This window comes from Cricetulus griseus, chromosome 2 (assembly GCF_003668045.3).
Source record: "Cricetulus griseus strain 17A/GY chromosome 2, alternate assembly CriGri-PICRH-1.0, whole genome shotgun sequence".
In the NCBI taxonomy this organism is placed as follows: Eukaryota; Metazoa; Chordata; class Mammalia; order Rodentia; family Cricetidae; genus Cricetulus; species Cricetulus griseus.
In genome coordinates, this window is record NC_048595.1 from 17,407,139 (window position 1) to 17,428,862 (window position 21,724).

At 47.3% G+C, this 21,724-nt stretch overlaps 1 protein-coding gene across 1 annotated transcript; it reads left to right on the plus strand.

The window, feature by feature from the left end:
* Positions 1–18,657: 18,657 nt before the first annotated feature.
* Positions 18,658–21,085, plus strand: Pnrc2 (proline rich nuclear receptor coactivator 2). Its single transcript, XM_035439512.1, has 2 exons — positions 18,658–18,796; positions 19,541–21,085. Exon 2 carries the CDS (start codon positions 19,559–19,561, stop codon positions 19,976–19,978), a length of 420 nt encoding a protein of 139 aa, XP_035295403.1. The 5' UTR covers positions 18,658–18,796; positions 19,541–19,558; the 3' UTR covers positions 19,979–21,085.
* Positions 21,086–21,724: the final 639 nt, after the last annotated feature.

A 21,724-nucleotide genomic window follows, 5' to 3' on the forward strand; every position in this document is an offset into this window, starting at 1 on the left:
GGTACTTAAAAAGTCAATATGTATTTCCGGGCAGTGGTAGCACACACCTTTAATCCCAGCACTAGGGAGGCTGAGTCAGTATGGCCCTGAATTTAGGGCTAGGCTGGGTTATACAGTGAGTTCAAGGCCAGGCTAGACTATATAGGGAAACCTTATCTCCCCGAACAAGCCCCGCCCCCCCAGTGAATTTATACCTTTATTTTATTTTTTGATTCTCCTTATGTGTTGTGTATACATGTATGCATACATGTGAGTAGGCCTGAGGTTGGCATCAGGTGTCTTTCTCTATCACTCGCTATCTTCAATGAACCCAGGGCTGAAAGTTTTGGAGAGACTCTGGCAAGTGAGCTGCTGCCTGCCTCTGAAGCCTAACATTGGTGTTGCAGGTGTGAGGCACCACACTTGACAGTTCTGTGATACCGGGGATCCAAACTCACGGCCTCCTCTCACATGGCACACACACATACATGCAGACAACACACTCATACACATAAAGCAAATGCATCAGGGACAAGTACCTTGCTCACTGGGCCATCCAGGAAGCCCATAATTTATTCATTAAAACAAAACAAAACAAAACAAAACTGCCGGTTGGAGAGACTGCTCATCTGTTGATAGTGCTGCTCTTGTAGAGGACCCGAGGTCCCCATACCCATGTTGGGTGGCTCACACCTGCAAAAACTCTAGCTCCTGGGGATTTGTCTGAAGTTTCTATCCTCTGGAGGCACTGGCACTCCTGTGCACAAATCCCCCTTATTAAGTAGAAAACAGCTATTAATCACAAAGAAAATATTTTGTTTCTATTTAAGTTTTATTTATTTTATATTGTGGGTGTTTTGCCTGCATACATGTCTGTGCATCATGTTCATGCCTGGTGCACACAAAATCCAGAGAGGGCATCAGATTCCCTAGGACTGGAGTTATAGCCTGTTTGAAATGCCATGTGGGTACAGTGCTGGGAACTGAGCTCAGATCCTGTAGAAGAGCAGCTATCAGCTCTCATAATAAATCTCAAAAAAAAAAAAAAGTTTGTCAAAACTAAGAGTTGTGGCACACACCTGTAATCCCAGCACTTGGAAGATGGAGGCCAGAGGATCCAGGTTGGCCTGGGCTATACAGTATGTCACAAACCAAGACACCAAACATTTGTTCTGTCACTCTGGTCACTGACACCCAGACTGTCCCTTACCTGATCTCTGATGTGCTCTTAGTTTTTGAGAAAGGCTTGATATATTCCGGTTGGTTGTTCTCCACCTTTGTCTAGCTTAGTCTTGCTTTTGGGGTATGGGATGCTCCTGACTAACTTCTGTCCACACCTCTGTTATCAGCCCCTAGTAATTGCAATCCTACATCTCAAAGTACCTTTCAGATCTGTGGAACTGCTTTTCAGAATCTTGTATTGTTCTCCATAGGATCCCAAACCCCTGCCATTGGACCACCCAGTACCCAAACACATCCACCAAGGACACACACAGGAAGGACTCGCTGTATTCGGACAGAAGCACCACCCTGAATGCACCTGTGGTTCTCAAAGAGGAACTGAGGCGGGGCACAACCCCTAGGGAGCCATGGGAATCACCGTGGCAGGCAGCGGTGGTTTGAGTGGGAGGCTCTAGGTGCCACAGGTTCAAGGCCGCCTGTTGGACAATGGGAGGAGGTTGTAGGGAAGTAAGGGAGAGAAGAAGCCACAAAACTTAGAGGACACCCAACCTATAAAGTCACTTTTGAGTGAGGTCCTACCAACACCCTCTCCTCATGGGACCCCAGGAGGGTGGAGCTAACTCCACTTTGGCCCCGCCCTCTTCCACCTGCAGCACCAGCCTAGCTTGTCTCATTCTCCTAGCATTTGGGGACATCACCACTTGGGGGAGGCATGCTTTCTGGGCCTTTCCTCCCCATAGGAGATGGAAGAAAGGGCAGTTTCTTTCTCTTCTGGGTTGTGCTGGGAGAAGGGCTTCCAGACGCAGAAGCCTTGGCGAAGTACCCTGACTTTGCTGGGGTTCCTGCTTTGGCCTTGGCAAGGCAGGCAAAGCAGTCATTCTCTAGACCCCCAGCTCTCTCACTTCTATCCTGGGGCAGGAAAAAAAATGTCCTCATAGGATCAGGGTGTGATGGCATAAGACAATGCCAGTGACAGCCATCAGCATGGGGAGGGAAGGGAAGTCCTATGGAGAGAGCTGGGGAATGAGGAATCCCCTGGCTTGGTGGTTGGAACCTCAGGGCCCAACACACAATATGCTCATCTCTCTCTGTAGTCAGGATCTCAGCTGCATGTTCTGTGACAGTGACAGTTCTGTGACAGTGGTGACCTGAACTGCACCTCCACACCTCTGAGGGATTCTCTACCCTTCCCGCCTGCTTTTTCTCACAACCGAGTAGGGCTTGGCTAAGCCTGGCCTGGCTGTTTTAATTGGGATAGTCTCTTTCACATGTAGCTCTGACTGGCCTTGAGCTCTCTATGCAAGTCAAGATGATCTTGAACTTCTGGTCTTCCTACCTTCCCCTCAGGAGTGCTGGGATCACAGGCCGGTGCCGCCATTCCTGCTGCACGTATCTCTGGGTCTAGAACCTATGAGGTCTTGGTTTGAGCAATAGCTCCACCCACCACCTTGGATAGTTTTTAAATTTGGGTGGGCTTGGCACCTTACAAATGTGAGTGACCAGGAGTCAGTGTGAAGACCACACAAGGGGAGGTCAACCGAATGGCCACTGATGGATTTAAGGCACAACAGGCATGTGTGTGAGGCAGGCTGGGAACCGTGGGCTGCACTGGTGGCATTGAAAGCACAGAGATTCAGAAAGTGATCCTAATCACTCAGTGTCTCCTAGCTAGTGAGAGATGGTGGCTTAGGTCTGTCACAAGATTCAGTGCTCCCTACTGCCTTGACCATGTGACATTGTGCAAGCCTGCTGAGCCATGCTCTCCTTATCTGTAAGATATGGCTGAACAGCTCTTTGCAGACAGCCTTCTAGGTCTCCTGCCTGAGAGTTTTTTCGCAATCATGTGGGGGCAGAAGCAGAAGAAGCTGCTGGAAGACAGCTCTCCTAGCCCTTTGTGAGAATCCTGCTCTCTTGCTCAGGGTGAGGGAGCCAGCGCCCAGGTGGGCGGGAACAAAGAGCTTCTGCGAGCCATGAAGAGAGACTGCTTAGCTCTTGGACGAGAAAGATATCACAGGCCGCACAGTGGAGGCTAAAGCCTTTAATCCCAGGCAGAGGCAGGTGGATCTCTGTGAGTTCAAGAAGAGCCTGGTCTACAGAGCGAGTGCCAGCTACACAGAGAAACCCTGTCTCGAAAAACCAAATTAAAAAAAATAAAATAACTTAAGGGCTGGAGAGATGGCTCAGAGGTTAAGAGCACTGGCTGCTCTTCCAGAGGTCCTGAGTACAATTCCCAGCAACCACATGGTGGCTCACAACCATCCCTTATGAGATCTGGTGCCCTCGACTGGTGTGCAGATATACATGGAAGCAGAATAAATAAATAAAGTCTTAAAAAAAAAAAAAAAGGAATCCCAGGGAGCTGGGCTCTGATCCCTAGAGAGTTTGGGGGGAGGGGCTCCAGGGGAGTGTTGAGTAGTTCACCCTGAAGGTCAAACATAAGGACAGTGTTTTAAGTCTTGACAAAGAAACTGGGACTCCAGCTATTCCAGGAACATGGTAAGACTGGACCTAGCAGGGAATCGTGGGCATTAGGATAACAGGCATCTTTGGTTGGAGCTAGAGTTTCAATGACTTGTGGACCAATTCCTCTTGGTTTAGCAGAATGAGTGAGGCGCAGAGTCCTATTGCGTGTAACTCCATCAGAATAAATGCAAAGTTCAGGCACCCTGAAAACATGCAGTAAAAGTAACAGGAGTAGAAGGGTTGAGGACACAGCTCACTCAGCTGTTAAAAGGTTTGCTGTGCAAGCATCAGGGCTTTCCTTCGAGTCCCCAGGGCCCACATGAAAAACCTGGCTCAGTAGTGCGAGCCTTTAATACCAGCACGGTGAGGGGGAGACAGGAGGATCCCCAGGTCTGGAAGGCCAGCCAGACTAGCTGAACCAGTGAATCCCAGATCTCAAAAACTAACGTGGAGATGAACAGAAGAAGACACCCCACATCAGCCTCCTAGCTTCCACAAGCACACCCACGCAGGTGCATGCACACACACACACACACAATAAAGACAGGGCCGTAGGATGACGAGGTGGCTATCTTCCCAGCTTAACAGAGGAAATGGGGGCAGGATGACCTCGCTGGTGGAGAGCCACACGGGCCCATGCAGGTTAGGAAGCAAGCTCCCTTGAGCCATAGCAGCAGCAGAACTGGGGCACCCTCAGACTTCCTGAATCTGTCACCAGACCTTCTTCTGCCCAGTGTTGGCTTTCATGACCACAAGGCATCTCCCTTGAGGCAAATTCTTATTCTGCAGAAGGAGCTGGTGGCCTTCTTTTCTCATTTCTAACCCACAGCATGGGGAGAGTGGGCAAAGGAAAGCTCTCATTAGCTCAGTGCAGTTGTCTATCTCCAAGCAATGTCACCTGTCTGAGCCCTTACCACAAGCTCGAGGGTGACTCTTGGAACTCCACAGTCCAGAAGAAAAAGCCAAGGGGCAGAGAAGCAGAGTTATATAGATGTTGAGTTAGGATTCTACACGAGTCTCCACCTCAGGGACCCCACTCAACATCTCTTTTCCCCCAGTGAGTGTGACCTCCATGGAAGCAGAGCCCTGGCCTCCTGGGTCCAGTGCCTTTCACTGTATCTGACAGCCGATCACCTCACTGCCGCCCATTTTATTGTTTTGTCCTTCTATAAAACAAGGCTTTGGATTGTCCCAGGTGAGCCCTAAGGTCCTAGTCTCCTGGGACCCTTTTCAAACTCCCCCATCTGCTATGGTAGTTAAAGAGTAGGCTAGGAAGCCAAAATGTCTGCCTTCAAGGCAGTGTTCTCAAGTGAGGCCCCTGGGACTTCGGGTGAGTGGTACACAGCCTCCCTCTGCCAAACAGGCGATATGGTAGCATAATTTACCACAGACACTGAGTATCTGAGTTGTCAGCATCTAATAAAGGAAACCTTGGGGAGGGGAGCGCTTGGACAGAGCCCAGCCCGCAGAGAAGATCTGCCATACAGTGGAATTCTGTTTTCTGGGCGTGTGTGGCTCTTTCTCTACAGCTGTGGTTATCTACGAAAGGCCTGCAAAAGATCAGGCCTGCTACCAATCCCCTTGTGTGGCAGTCATTAGACCCTCACCTGACATTCCAGCCACTCCCTTGCTCCTGCCACATCCCTCAAAGTCATCCTGTCCAACTTGCAGTCTTGGGAGGTGAAAAGTCAGCTAGAGATGGGGACACCAATGATGTCACTAGCTTTGAGCACTTGTCACTGTGCTGGGGTGGGCTCTTGGATGATACAGTTGCCCAAGCCATGTTCCTGCAGACAACTCCAAGAAACTCATCAGTTCACTAAGTTGGACTGAAAGGAAAATGTCTTTGGTCTAGCGTGGCTTTCTGTTTCTGGGTGAATAGAAAAACTTCTCAAGAAAAGTCACCTAAGTAGTTGGGTTTTATTACTGTGGTGAGTGGCAAGAGAAAGTTCTGTCTCAGGTGGACTAGCCCTGAGCATCAATTGCTGTGACCCATGTTCCTGGTTTGACATCCATCCTCCTGCCTCAGACAGTCCTCCCCCTAAGCTCCAGAGAGAAGGGCTGAGGTTAGAACAGGGCTTTCTGGAATGAGGAGTCTGAAAAACAAACAAACAAACAAAAAACAAAAACAAAAAAGCAAACCAAAACCAAAAAACCAACAACAGAGCAAGCTACTCACAGTTGTTTGTCAGCGGCTGGGCCCCAGGAGCTTGTAGAGCCTTCGTGGCTATTTCGTGTTCAGATCCGCAGGCTCAGCCTGGGTTCCCCACGAGGTCCTGACAGCCACAGCTCCAGCTGGCTTCTCTTGGTTTTGCCGTTTCGTAAATGAGTGTGAGGAGGTCTGGCCTTCCGTCCCTGTTACCACTTCCCTTCTGGGTCCCCAGTGCCACAGTGTTCTTGCCCTGCCGTTGAGTTCTCTCTTCCTAGGAACTCTGGCCAGAATAGGGCATAGGCCTGGGCCCTAAATTCCAGAGTCTTGGGTTCTAATCCAGCCTAGGTGTGTGATGTCCAGCAAGTCACTTGACCTTCTTTGTCTGTGAGGACATGCCAGGCTACACGGGTGCCTCCTGTACCTCCCCCACACTGCCCAGAGCTTTGAAATGCAAATGCTTACAGGTGTTGGCAGAGTACATGAATGAATGATGGGTGCTTGTTCTGGTTTCATGCTGTGGCTGTGACACATACCATGATCAAAAGCAAGTTAAGAAGCTGGGCATGGTGGCGCACACCTTTAGCCCCAGCACTCAGGAGGCAGAGGCAGGCAGATGTCTGTGAGTTCAAGACCAGCCTGGTCTATCTGGCAAGTTCTAGGATAGTGAGGGCTACAAATAGAGACCCTGTCTCATAAAGCAAAATGCAGAACAACAACAACCAAAGCGAGTGAGGGAAAGAAAGGGTTTATTTCAGTTTAAGGTGACAGTTCGCCATTGAGAGACATCAAGGCAGGAGCTCAAGCAGGTACCTGAAGTGAGGACTGCTTGCCATTCTACACAGTGTTACCTCTGACCAAGGGACTTGCCAAGGAGGCAAAACAAGAACCATGGATGGCGCTGGTTGCTGACTCAATGGCAGGCCAGCTTTTACCCTGCTAGCTCCACCTTGGTTTTTGCTGCAAGTTCTCTCACTGGGATTCAACAGCTAGCCTAGGCTGGCCGTCTCCACCTACCCAGTGCTGGAATTATAGGTATTCACCACCATGAATACCTATTATTTTATTTTATTTTACTATTTATTTTTAATGCGTATGCCTGTTTTGCCCACATGTATGTATGTGCACCACCTTTGTGCCTGGTGACCTCAAAGATCAGAAGAGGGCGTCCATATCTCCTGGGACTGGAGTTACAGCCAACTGCAAGCAGCCATGTGGGGGTTGAGAATTGAGCCTGAGTCCTCTGGAACAGTAGCCATTGCTCTTAACTGCTAAGTCAACTTTCTATCACCCTTCCCCTTTAAATGTGGGTTCCCGGGATTGACCTCAGGTCTTTCTTCATGCTTGCAGAGTAAGCACTCCACAGATTGATCTCAACCCAGCCCCAAGAAGTGTGTTTCTAATGTCCAGTTCTGGGAGATACTCAGGTATTGTACCCGATACATTGTTATAGCTGTCATCAGACAAAATGTTTTACTATCATTTTCTGTGCTCTACAGCTACAGAATTGAGTGTGATAACATTCTATTCTGGCCTATGAACACCACACGAGGTCTTCTCAATAGGAGGGACGGTCTGGGTCGGGGCTTCTTCAGGTGGGAGATTTTTGAGCTGTAGGTTAAAGTCACCAGATACAGAGTATGAGAATATGGCCGAAGTTTATGAGACGAGCATGTGCTAATTAATAGCATAGCTCACGGGGAGAGTACTTGCCCAGCAGGCAAGAGGGCCTAGGTTCCATCTCCAGGCCTGGAACAAACTGTTTTTGTTTAAAATGAACAGCTATCCGGTGTTAATTAGGCGATTTGTGGGACAGGGGGGCAGCATTTTTAGTTGGCACACCTGGCCGGGGATTCTACTGACACCTAATGGTAGAGGCCGGGAATGCAGGAGGCAGAGGACCCGACTTGAACTGGATCTGATGTGCAGGGAGGGGCTGAGACCCATGAGACCGTTTGGGAAAGGGCAGGGTGGTGGCTTCAGCTCTTCCAAGAACAAGAAATTGACATCGAGGAATGCGGGGAGAGTTCAGGCCCTTCAAAATGAGAAAAGCAGAGGCGTGAGCCTCTCTGTAGAACCACACAAGCAACTGCAGACACCAGGGAAGAACTGGGAAAGATCTACATAATGACTTCTAGACGCCTGGCCTTGCGGAAGCCCCATGGTGAAGAAGGACCTGCTGGCCAACACCTTGCTTGTCTACTGCAGCTCAGGGTGTGAGATGGAGGCTAAACGCGTGTACCAGTGAGTGAAGGAATGGGAAAAGCAAGGAAGCAATGTCAGAACTAGGGAGAAGGGATACTCAGAATTGAGTAATCTCTCTCTCTCTCTCTCTCTCTCTCCTCTCTCTCTCTTTCTTTTTTTCCAAGACAGGGTTTTTCTGTGTAGTATTGGAGTCTCTCCTGGAACTCCCTCTGTAGACCAGGCTGGCCTCAAACTCACAGAGATCCACCTGCCTCTGCTTCCTGAGTGCTAGGATTAAAGGCGTGCACCACCACCGCCCAGCTCTTTTTCTTTTTAAAAAGATTTATCTTATTACTGATACCTTTATATATGTGTGTGTGCTGTCACACAGTACTTGAGGAGGCCAGAAGAAGGCATCAAATTCCCTAGAACTGGAGTTACATACAGGGGGTTGTATGCTGCCATGTGAGTTCTGGGAACTGAACTCAGGTCCTTTGGAAGAGCAGCAAGCTCTCTCAACCGCTGAGTCATCTCCCCAAACCCCTGCCCTCCACCTCCAACACCCCTGAGTTAGCTTCTGTGTGGCAAGTTACTTCCTTCATCTGGTCTAAATTTCCCCATTCCAAGAATGAGGAAGTTGGAGAGAAAAGGTACCTCTAAAACTTCCATACACACATCTGAATCACCCCTTACCTATCAAACCACCCAGAGACTATTAATCAGTCTTCTGGCTGGGTGTAGGGAGATGGGGGGCAGGAATCTACATATCTATCTAGTCAGCTTCTAAGTGAGGGGTTGCTGATGGCCTTGAGCCCACTTCAGGTCCACGAGGTCAATAAGGGCATCCCAGAATCTCCTCTTTGTACCCTGTCAAGATTGACAGGGTCCACTCTCCTTCCTGTCACAGTTTAGGGACTCAGGCCCAGCCTTTCCAGACCTCATACTGTGAGATGCTGCCACCTACTGGCTGTGCTTGAGCTGTGTTAGGCCCCAAGAAGTGTGGAAGGAGAGACCTGACTCCACCAAATCCGTCTCTGATCTCTAGGAATACACACACACTCACACACCAACAACACATCTTTTAATGCAAAGAAGACAACAAAAAGTAAACAGCAGCTGGGCGTTGGTGGCGCACGCCTTTTCGGGAGGCAGAGGCAGGCGGATCTCTGTGAGTTCGAGACCAGCCTGGTCTACAGAGTGAATTTCAGGACAGCCAGAGATACACAGAGAAACCCTGTCTTGAAAAATGAAAACAGGGGGCTGGAGAGATGGCTCAGCGGTTAAGAACACCGTGGCTCACAGCCATCCGTTATGAGATCTGGTGCCCTCTTCTGGTGTGCAGATATACATGGAAGCAGAATGTTGTCTACATAATAAATAAATAAAGTCTTAAAAAAATGAAAACAAACCAAAGCAAAACAAATAATGTGTCACAAATAATTTTATCTTTTTTTTTTAGTTTTTCAGATTTTATTTTCATTTTTTAAATTTTTTGTTTTTGTTTTGTTTTCCCATATTATTATTACTAATTGTGGGAAGCTCACCATCAGTAACTCCCATTTTAAGGTCTATGATTGTCTCTCTGACCTCTGTGGGTATCACCCATGCATGTGGTAAATACAACATGCAGGCCAATTACTCACACATAAATAGAACAAAGAAATCTGTTTGCTGTTCTTGTTGTGGAGTTCCCAAGTTCAGTTCCCCAGCAGCTAAACCGGGCAGCTCCACCCACCCACTTATAACTGTAGTTCTAGGGGATCTGTAGTTCTGGCCTTGGTGGCATCTTCATGAGCACACACACACCACACCCACACACCACACACACACCCTACACACCACACACACACACACAATAAAGTAAAATGAATGTAAATCTTTTGCTATAGTGCTCTAGCTGGCTTGGTTGTTACCATGTAGTGTAGCCTGGACCTTGCTGCAATCCTCCTGCCTCAGCCTCCTGAGTGCTAGGATTATGGGGGTACAGTACCATATCCAGCAGTCTTGAGCTCTTTTGTTTGTTTTTGTTTTGTTTTCCAATACAGAGTTTCTCTGTGTGGTCCTGGCTGTCCTGGCACTTGCTCTGTAGATCAGGCTGGCCTCAAACTCACAGAGATCCGCCTGCCTCTGCCTCTTGCTTGCTTCGATTAAAAGCGTGCACCACCACTGACCATGCCATGGCACTCTGGTGGGAGTCAAAAAACAACTTGAGAGTCAGTTTTCTTCTTCCACCATGTGTGCTTGAACATCAGGCTTGGGGGCAAGCACTTCTTTTTTTTTCTTGGTTTTTCAAGACAGGGTTTCTCTGTGGCTTTGGAGCCTGTCCTGGAACTAGCTCCTGTAGACCAGGCTGGTCTCAAACTCACAGAGATCCACCTGCCTCTGCCTCCTGAGTGCTGGGACTAAAGGGATGTGCCACCACCACCCAGCAGGTGACAAGCACTTTTATCTGCTGTGCTACCTCAGGGATCCAGGCCCATGTCTTAATCCTTCTCTGTAACCTGTACAACGTCTAATTCAATGTCAGGGGCTGAAATGGGACTCAGAAAAAAAAAAAAAAAACATTTAGATATTCTCCCCACTTAGGCTGAGGCATTGAGCCAATCATTCCCACTTGTTAATGAAAACAAGATAAAAACAGAACACCCTTAAAAACACATTTTAAAATTCCCTACATTCCAGAGTGCTTCTAATGCAAGCTTCCTATTTTGGACTTTAAACCTAACCCGATATTTTCTTTCCAGAGAGTTTTTCAGGGTGGTCACAAAGGAAGGAGAGTTCCTCAGGACTCTGGAAGCCACTCCCGGTCCCATTCTTGAGGGTCACAGTCTGCAGGGTAGGACTTGGAGAGGAGAGCCCACTTGAAAGCTGAACTCCCTCAGGACAAGAGAAACTTGTCTTTTGCGTGTGACTTGACCCAGAAACTCTGGGGGAGTTTGAGAGAGATGGTAATGTTCCGAGGCAGCTGCCTATGAGAGTCCACCAGGAAAATGCCCACAAGCCTGGGGACCTAAGGAAGGGAGGCTATTTACTTTGTTCTTGCTCATTGGTGCATCTGATCTTTCTTTTCGACATCGGAGAGCAGATTCTAGAATCTAAATAGCATTTCTCAAATTTATTGGCCTAATGCTAACCAACTGCAGCATGAGAGAGACAGACAGACAGAGAGAGAGAGAGAGAGAGAGAGAGAGAGAGGGAGGGAGAGAGAGAGAGAGTTACTCTCCTTCTCTCAGCAGTCAGCTGAGGTTTGCATATCACAGTCTTAAATGAGAACAGGGAGCAACATTTCCGGTTCTCAGATGCAGAGGCAGCTATCCTGCACGGAGACTACAGTGCACCACTTTCTTGTTTTGCTTTTTGAACTGATGCTGTTGAGTCGTTGCTTTATTTTTTCCATTTTTTTCTTTCCCATGTTGAGGCAGGATCTCATGTTGTCCAGACTTGTCTTACTTACTATATGGTTGAGGATAACTGTGCCTGTGAGTGTGAGCACCCCAAAGAAGCCGCATAAAAGTCGGGACAACTTCTGAGCGTTGGTTTTCCCCTTTCACCATGTGGGTCCTCAGGATCAAATTCAGGCTGTGATGCGCTTACCCACTGAACCATCTTTTCTGGTCATGATCTTGAACCCAAATGAGACTAAAGGCGTGTGCTGAGGATGGAAGGCAGGCTTTGGGCTTGCTGGAAATCACTCTGCCTTGGTGCTTTTCTTTCCTCCTTTCTTCCATTTTCTCACATTTCCAGGGCTGGTCTCAAAGGTGATTATGTAGCTGAGTGTTGTTTGGTTTTTGTTTTTGTTTTGTTGTTGTTTTTACTCTTTGGGGGCCTTCAGCCCAGCTCCCAAATAAATACACAGAGACTTATTCTTACTTATGAATGCCCTGCCTTAGTTTGGCTTGTTTCTAGCCAATTTTTTCCTTCCTTCCTTCCTTCCTTCCTTCCTTCCTTCCTTCCTTCCTTCCTTCCTTCCTTCCTTCCTTTCTTTCCGAGACAGAGTTTCTCTGTAGCTTTGGAGGCTGTCCTGGAACTAGCTCTTATAGCCCAGGCTGGTCTCGAACTCACAGAGATCCGCCTGCCTCAGCCTCCCGAGTGCTGGGATTAAAGGCGTGCGCCACCACCGCCCGACAGTATATTTGTTTTTTAGGTGGTGCTGGGTTTTAACCTAGAGCCTTGTGCATGTTAGGCCAGAAATAAACCACTGAGCTATATGTCCGCAGCTGAGAACAGTGTGTTTGGAGTACACAAAAGCTGATGCTCATGAATGTCATGTGGCACCTTCAACAAATCAAAGACAACAAAGCAGATAAGGCAAAGAATGACTGGAAAGTCCAAGCTCAATGCCCTGGGATCCGTAGGCTACAGCTGGACCCTGAAGCAGGAGAGTCGTGAGTTCCAGGGCAGCCTGGAGCACATGGGGGTGGGGGGTCCTCCCCCAAGGAGAGGTGAGGGTTAGATGGTCCCTGGCAAATCAATTCAATTCCTTGGACTTGAGGAGCTGTGGGCTCCCTCATTGCCTGCTGTTGCCAAGAGTGGAGGCTGCATTATCTGTCAACTAGGGCAAGCTGTTTTAATCATCTATGAAAACAATGGATTTTTTTTTTCTGTAGCAAAATATGGGCTCTTTGTCCACAGTTTCTTCCTGAACCAAAGCCATAAGCCAAACGGAAAACATTGGCCTGCTTTAGTCCATGGAAAATCCCAGATGTTTGTAGTTTATCAACTGACAAGTTGGCAGCTAGGGAAGATGCTGATTTCAGTGAATCAAGAGACCTTATTAGCAACATGTTCTGTGGAACTAAGAGCTGTCCCATGGGTCATATTGTATAAGAGGCCATATATAGTATGTGACTTTAAAAACACCTTTAAAAACTATTTCAAGCCGGGCGTTGGTGGCGCACGCCTTTAATCCCAGTACTCGGGAGGCAGAGGCAGGCAGATCTCTGTGAGTTTGAGACCAGCCTGGTCTACAAGAGCTAGTACCAGGACAGCCTCCAAAGTCACAGAGAAACCCTGCCTTGAAACCACCCCTCCTCAGAAAAAATAATTGAAACAATTTTTTTTTTGTTTTTTGGTTTTTCTAGATTGGGTTTCTCTGTGGCTTTGGAGGCTGTCCTGGAACTAGCTCTTGTAGACCAGGCTAGCCTCGAACTCACAGAGATCCCCCATCTCTGCCTCCCGAGTGCTGGAATTAAAGGTGTACACCACCAACGCCCCGAGTCCTGATATTTTCATAGCTGGGAATTTAAGGGAAATTTATTTAAGGAGGTGAAAATTTATAAGGAAATCCAGGTCAACATATAATAGCAGAAACCTGCAAACATCGGAGGACTGTACAATTAGCGACATATGGTCATAGCATCAAATTCTACTAATAATCATTCATGCATGTTTGTATATACAGGGAAACATTTCCACAATATAGTGTTTTCAAAATCATAAATAAAGTAGGCCAGGCATGGTGGTGTACACCTGTAATCCCAGCCCTTGGGAAGGGCAAGCAGCAAGGTCTCTCAAGGCCATTCTCAGCTGCAAAGCAAGTTTGAGGTCCATTTGAGGTGCATGAGGTCCTGTTCAAACAACCCATTTCCACAGAAGACCTAAGTGAAATAACCCAGGGTGTTTAGAAAATGTTCTCTCCTGTATTGTTGAGAGCTACACAGGGAACAGGGACTCCATGACAAGGGACTGGCAGAGAATCAGAACAGTGACTGTACTAATGAGACACTGGACTCAGCTGGACTGGAACACTCATGGGTCCTTCCCCCAAGACCCTGAATGTGGGGTGGCATTCCGTAGCTCAGGCAGCCAAGTTCTTTAAGGTCTTGCAGGCTGAACCCCTCTCTGAGCATCGTGAGAGCCATGGGAGTTTCCCACAGACTTCCTGTGCTCCGTGTTTGGTAATTAGAATCAGATGACTGGAATGGCTGACAATAGACTTGCAAGTTCTCCGGAATGTGTGAACTTGTGCAACCAGCCCCAGATACTTCCCCAGGAAACAAATTCGCGGTGTACGTGCCGAAGGAGGTGTGGGTTTTCATACCAGTTTGGTAACCATGTGAGAGCCCCGAATCTCCCAGTCCCACCGGCTGGTGCTCCGGTTACGGTTTTGGCAGGTATGGATTTTCTGATAAACTGAAATAAGACATCAGCTTCAGGCCTGCAGACATCCAAACTGTCCCCGAATTTATATAAACAAACTTAAAGAGAAAGAACAGCTTTAAGCGACCGGTCTACAAGCCAATTAGTAGACTAGAGACTTGTAAAGGTGTGGCCCACAGGGTGACCATGCCAATCCCCCGGCCCTCCAGAATCTGAGACCTCAGCAGTCCCTTGGCCTGTCCTGTTTCTTCTCATTCTATTTCCATTTAGATTAGGTGGTGACTATTTACAAAACTGTGTGTGTGGTGTCTGTTTGGGCACAGGTGTGCCTGTTGAGGTCAGAGGCTGACATCCCTGGATGGCTTATGGCATTATTTTCCTATACCAGCTCAGCTAAGGAGCCAGCCCCACTTTTTTTTTTTTTTTTTTTTTTTTTACTCAAAAAGACACAGGTTCTCACTAAGCCTGGCTAGAGCCTGGAATTCAGAGATTCACCGGCCTCTGTCCCCCAAATGCTGGAGTTAAAGGTGTTGCCACCAGGTCTGAGTCCTCCACTTCATTTTTTGACTGAATTTGGGGCTCGCTGGCTAGACTGCAGCTCGTGAGTGATTAACCTCCACGGCAGTTACAAACTTCTATGTGAGCCCAGAGGTTCTGAACTCAGCTCCATATACTTCACAACTAACACTTTACCACCGAGTACCACCACCTACACACTTTTACTGGTTTAGAACGAAAAGATTCGCTGGGCAGTGGTGGTGCATGCCTTTAATCCCAGCACTTGTGAGGCAGAGGCAGGTTTATCTCTGTGAGTTCGAGGCCAGCTTGGTCTACAGATCCAGTTCCAGGACAGCCAGGGCTACACAGAGAAACCCAGTCACAAACAAACAAACAAACAAACAAACAAACAAAAGATTCTCACTTGGGAAAACCTTCAGCCTGAACCTCCTTAGCAATGGCAGGTTAACTTCTAATTCCCTAACAAGAGCAGGTTGTTTATGTCTGTAGTTGGCATTGACTGTTTTTAGACACTGAAGAAAAACAGGATGAGTGTCCACAAACTTCACTTTCCTTCTCTGATAATTAAGAAAGGATTTTTGGGCTCCATTTGCATAGATAAGGCTCCATCTACTTTTATAATCCTAAAGTGTGGCAAAGGGCCCAGCTGGATAAATTTTGGTTAAATAAATGTTTTAAATCAAACACCCAGCCTTGGGGCTAGAGAGATGGCTCAGTGGGTTAAGAGCACTGGCTGCAAGCCTGGTGGTGGTGGCACACATCTTTAATCCCAGCACTTGGGAGGCAGAGGCAGGCAGAGCTCTGTGAGTTCAAGGCCAGCCTGGTCTACAAGAGCTAGTTCCAGGACAGCCTCCAAAGCCACAGAGAAACCCTGTCTGAACCCCTGCCTCCAAAAAAAAAAAAAAAAAAAAAAAAAGAGAGAGAGAGAGAGAGCGAGCACTGGCTGCTCTTCTAGAGGACCCAGGTTCAATTCCCAACACCCACATGGCAGCTCACAACTGTCTATAACTCCTGTTCCAGGGGATCTGACAACTTCACACAGGCAAAACACCAATGTACATAAAATACAAATAATTAAAAAGAAGAAAACTACCCAGCTTTTAGTCCCAGCACTAGGAGACAAGAAGTAGGCAGATCTCAGTGAGTTCAAGACAAGCCAAGGCTACATAGTAAGACCTGGACTTAAAAAGAAAGAAACCACTGCTGCCTTTGTTAACTATTTGCCCCTTGTATTGAGATCTGCATCCACAGAGAGGTTTGCATCAGCATCTCCTCCCTCCTCCATGCCCCCCAAGACAGGCTTTCCCTGTGTAGTCTTGGCTGTCCTGGCATCAAAGGTGTGCCACCAGGCCTGGCTAGCACTTTTCTACTTGAACTGAGAACCAGTGACTGGATTGTGTTTGTGGTACTGATTTTTGTTCTTTTGTTTTTCGAGACAGAGTCTCTCTCTGTGTCCTAGCTATCCTGGAACTCGCTCTGAACATCAGGCTGACCTTTAACTCAGGGAGATCTGCCTGCCTCAGCCTCCCGAGTGCTGGGATTAAAAACATATATATGGCCGGGCGGTGGTGGCGCACGCCTTTGATCCCAGCACTCGGGAGGCAGAGGCAGGTGGATCTCTGTGAGTTCCACCCTGGTCTACAGATCGAGTGCCAGGACAGCCTCCAAAGCTACACAGAGAAACCCTGTCTCTAAAAACAAACAAACAAGGTTGGTATGGAGACCCAAGAGATGGCTTAGTGGTTAAGCACACTCGTGGCTTTGCAGAGGACCAGCACCCACATGGCAGATTATGGTCATCTGTAATGCCTTACCCAGGATCGCGCGCCCTCTTCGGGCATCCCAGGCCCTGCAAGCATGCAATGCAGACACCTATTCGCACGCACACACGCACGCACGCACGCACGCACGCGCACTCTCTCTCTCTCTCTCTCTGAAGAGGCATTATTTTTTCACACATGGTCCCTAGTTCAGAGCTCTTGTGGCTGTTGGTAGCTATTAATGAGCTACAGATGGCGAAAGCCAGAACCATGATCTCCCAAGGGCAGTCTGACTCTGACCTTGTAGAGAGTGGGTTCTGCCAGATGGCAAGACATGGGCTTCCTGCTACCCAACCTCCTGGCAATGTCAGCAACAATCTCTGTGTTCTCTAGGTCAAGCACCTATTAGGCACAGGGAGGAAATAAACACTCTACCGTACATGAATTGCTCTGGAATGTCACTGCAGCATCATGCTTGGAAGCATAGTACCACTGAGATTTTCTGAATTGCAAGATACTTCCCTGGTACAATGGGGATCAAAACAGCACATTGCCCTTAAAATTGCTTTAAGGATGAAATGAAATAAGCAAAAATCTAGTGTGAGTGGGGTGCCGAGTAAGCACGCATGGTACATGTGTACAGGGTTGCAAAATTCTGGGGGCAACTGCATCACAATTTGGAGCCAAAGAAATGTTTTTGTTTCGTTGAGACAGAGTTTTGCTGTGTAGTCCGGACTGACCTGGAAATTGAGAAGCTGAGATTACAAAAATGAGCCACGACACCCAGCTCAAACCGATAGATTTGGGTCACTTACCCTCAGAATTATTTATAGAATTTAGTGTTCACCTTTAAAACCATTGATTTTGGGATACATAGTATTTTTCTTTTTCAAAAACAAAAAACCAAAAGGTGTCCCTCTTTTTTCTTCCCCGAGCCTTGCTGTCATACTTGAGCCGCATCTTTTTCCTCCCTCGTTTTATTTAGTAAAATAAACAAGGTAAAAAAAAAAATGTAGTAGGGACCGGCCAGCGCTGCTTTTTAGCAGACCCTGATGATGTTGCCTGTTCAGGTCCAGCAGAAAAGCCCAAGTTAGATGAGAGGGGGGCGCGGAAGGAGTGAAGACGGCCGTGTGCAGAAGGGCTGCGGGGCTCGGGGTGGGGAGGCGACCCACTGCAGCCCCGGGGCGGCGAACCACTGAGGGCAGCTGGGCAGGGGCCTGGCCACCGAGGCAGCTGAGTATTTTCTACCCATAAAAAGTGGCTATGTGACCAGCGAGCGCAGCTGGAGGCCGGCGGCCCACGGAGAGCCCCGCAGCAGCGCGGCTCCCGAGGCTGGGCAGTTACTCCCGACATGCTCCTCCCGCAGGATTTCAAACCACCACAACAGCCTGCCCGCACTCGCTCCCCGACCCCAGCAACAGGCGGCGGCCGGCGCCTCATTGGCCGCGACGCGCGGAGCTGCGTCCTCATTGGCCGCCGAGGCGCCGGCCCTCTTCCGCGCTCACAGCGGCCTCCATTTTGTCGGTAAAGGTAGAAGGAGCTGGGTTGAAGACGGAACTGTGGTCTGTGAGTTGCTGGTGGGCAGGTTTGATCGGTGCATCGTTTCTCCCTGGAAAGGGAGGGAGGTTTGGAGGTCGAGAGGGAGTCGCCGCTGCCGCCCGAACTCGAAGTCGGTGAGTGTGGCGGGGGCGGCCATGTTGGCCACCGCGGGCCCCATTGTTGGGCCCCGCTGAAGAGGAAGCAGGGTCGGCAGCGCGGCCCCCTAGCTGAGCCCTGGGGCATCGGCGGCGAGCCCCGGGCTGGGAGTGCGGACCTTGGGACAAAAATATTGGAGGCTTTCTCAGTCTTGTGAGGGTGTATTTGCTAGTTTGACTGTTCACTTTAGGGAGGCTTGCGTGCGTGCGTGCGTGCGTGCTTAAAAATGTCACCATGTTTCGGGACCCGGAGTGTAGAGTCGTAACCTAAAGCGCAATGTACATTGTTGGGAAGAGCATTGGTGTGGAAACGTGTGGGGTTGGAAGCAGAAAATCCGGACTTAACATGGTCCCTAGTTCCTTGGTGTGGTCACAGGAGCGAATGCTTCCTAAGTTTGACTTTAAAATGTAGACATCACCAAGAGTTAAGTGGACGTTTATGAGATCAAAGAAAGTCACGGTTTGATACATCTAGAGGCCTTGAAGTAGCCATTTACTTCTGTAGAAAGTTTAAGCGATCACTTTCTTGGGTTGTTTTCAAGAATTATCTTTCCTTTTCTAGCTAGGACTTCTCTCAAACTTGTGTGCTGAGGAGACTCGATGTTGGCCTCAGCTCCCAGGCTGAAATCAGCAGATTGGCTCATGAAAACTTATGTATTGAGACAAAGAAAAGGATCTAGCAGAAAGCAACATCTCTTATCCTGGGCGTGGCAGCAGGGAAGAGGACACAGAGTGGAAACCCTGCGATCTGAAAAGGAGACTGAAAGGTATCCTATTGAATGATAGATGCACTTCTAACCCATTAAGGACTGTAGCCATGCTTTATCCCTGCCTGCAATCCTAGCACTCAAGAGGCTGGGGAAAACTAAAGTTGGAGGCCGGGCCGGGCGTCGGTGGCGCACACCTTTAATCCCAGCACTCCGGAGGCAGAGGCAGAGGCAGAGGCAGGTGGATTTCTGAGAGCCTGGTCTGAGCGAGTGCCAGGATAGGCTCCAAAGCCACAGAGAAACCCTGTCTTAAAAACCAAAAAAACCTCAGGCCGAGAAGTGGTGGCACACGCCTTTAATCCCAGCACTCGGGAGGCAGAGGTAGGTGGATCTCTGTGAGTTCGAGACCAGCCTGGTCTCCAAGAGCTAGTTCCAGGACAGCCTCCAAAGCCACAGAGAAACCCTGTCTCGAAAACAAAACAAGTTGGAGGCCAGTCTGGTATAAGGCCACCCTGCCTGAAAGGGGCGGTGGTGAATTTAAGTGTGTGGGCCATTTTCTTAGGCTGTACACAGAACGACTAGATCTCGCTAATTTTATTTAGCTTTCACAAAAATAAATTTTTTTTGTTTTTGGTGTTTGATTCAGGACTTGCTTCAATATTTTTGAGGTGAATGCTCTGGTGGGGCAAGTCTGTCTCCTAACAGCTAGCCTTGTTTTCTTTACTAACATTTCTAGAATCGGAGCTATGGAAACTTCAGAAAGGATATGTGGAATTTTACTAGTTTACATTTATTTATTTTCAGGTGACAAAGAAGCTGAAGATGGGTGGTGGAGAGAGGTATAACATTCCAGCCCCCCAATCTAGAAATGTTAGTAAGAACCAACAACAGCACAATAGACAGAAGACCAAGGATCAGAATTCCCAGATGAAGATGGTTCCTAAGAAAAAAGAAAGAGGACACGGGTACAATCCGGCGGCAGCTGCGCGGCAGGCCATGCAGAATGGGGGCAAGAACAAGAGCCTCGCCAACAACCCAAGTTGGAATGCTAGCCTATCAAGCCCAAGCTTGCTTTTTAAGCCTCAAGCTAACCAGAACTATGCCGGAGCCAAATTTAGTGAACCACCATCACCAAGTGTTCTTCCCAAGCCACCAAGCCACTGGGTTCCTGTTTCATTGAACCCTTCAGATAAGGAAACAATGACATTTCAACTTAAAACCCTACTTAAAGTACAGGTTTAAAAATCTTAAGTACTTTTAAATTTTGTGATGTTCACATAGCCATCAGTTGGTTTGACTTTAGGGAAGTTTTATATAAAACTGCTAATTTACAAGTATACTCAAACATTTATGTAGTGTGTGTAGTGTCAGGATAATTTAACTAATTCTACTTGGTAGTCTTGCTAACTAAATTGAAGCTTAGATTTGGGGATCAGTAACCAGCTTTATTGTCTAACAAGAAACCAAACAAAAGACAGTGTTTAGTTAAGATATACAAAGACTGCAAACAAGGTACACAGTTGAGTTACATATTCTAGGGACCCAAACCGTAACATTATAGGCATCTTTGTAAGTAGCTACATATATTTGTGGCAAATGTGTAAAGGCACTTGTAGCTTATTAGAATTAGGTAGATAGCCCCGTGGTCATTTCTTAAATGCAGTCAGTGGATAGGCATTTATGTACCAAATCTCTTTCAAAATATTGACTAGCTTTCAAAGGACACGTTGATAGCATCCTTACAAACCTGCTGAGGTGATCTGGCCTAACTCCTACAAAGCTTGCTTTGCAGGGAGTTGTGTATGTGAAAATTAAAATACCTAGGGAAGAAAAGAGCCATGTAAATACATGTAATCTTGTAACATATGTAAAGTTTTCTGGCCTTTATTCTACAAAAGACTTTTTAGTGTCAATTTGCTGAATGTAAGACCATGAACTTTTTTTTTTAATACTATGGCCTAATTTTAAAGGTCTCCAGTTTTTTTTTTAATTGCCCTTGTGCTTAAGTGCCAGTATATCAATTGTGTTAAATTTTATATCAAAAGGCTTTAAGCTGCTAAGAACATTTCCTGTTTTTAAGGAGATTTTAAGATTCTCTACATCTTTTTAAATCCAAAGATTCATTTTGACTTTATCAAATCCTAGAATGATTAAGTGACCCAGGATTCTTTATGCAAAGTACAAATAGCAAGTTGCTTTTCAGGGCTTATAAGCAAAATCGCCAATTAAGTTCAAAACAAATACTGCCGAAATCAAACATTGAGTATACAAAAGGACAAGTCCATAAAATAATTATGATCTGGTTTTGAATCGCAAAATTCAGAAATAAAACTTCTTTCCTCCCCAGTAGATTGTTTTCATTTTAATGATTTTCGGCTACCTAATCTTGGGATATGACTGTTGGCCTGTGAGGTTACTGCTTTGCTTACTTACTGCTTGTTAAACTGGACCTTCTTTTGAGGCAGGGTCTCTGTAGCATGCTTCCATTAAAGGTGTATGCCGCCATACCCAGCCATATAGTAAACTTACTTTCCCGAATCGCTAATGGTAAAAAAAATGAAACCAATCCTGTGCAACCTTAAAAATGTTGAGTTTAAGACAGTTTAATGGTGGCACATGCCTTTAGTCCCAGCACTCCAGAGACAGAGGCAGGCTGTTCCAGGACAGCCTCCAAAGGCACAGAGAAACCCTGTCTCGAAGGGAAAAAAAAAAAAAAGCTTAATGGAAAATTTCCCCATTCCATGATTATTTACAGAAAATTATCAGGATTTAAACTAGCAAAAATTTTTAAGAGTGTGTAGGCCTACAAGTCTGAGGGTCCAGGACAGCTAGGGCTACATGGAGACCTTGTCTCAAAGCAATCAGCAATTGCACAACTTCAATCGAGTGAGGGCACTTTAAATTACTCGATCAATCCCACAGGAAGGCCATACTTTCTCATACAAACTTCAGGAAGTATTTGGAGGAAAAGGCTGGATTATCATTTGA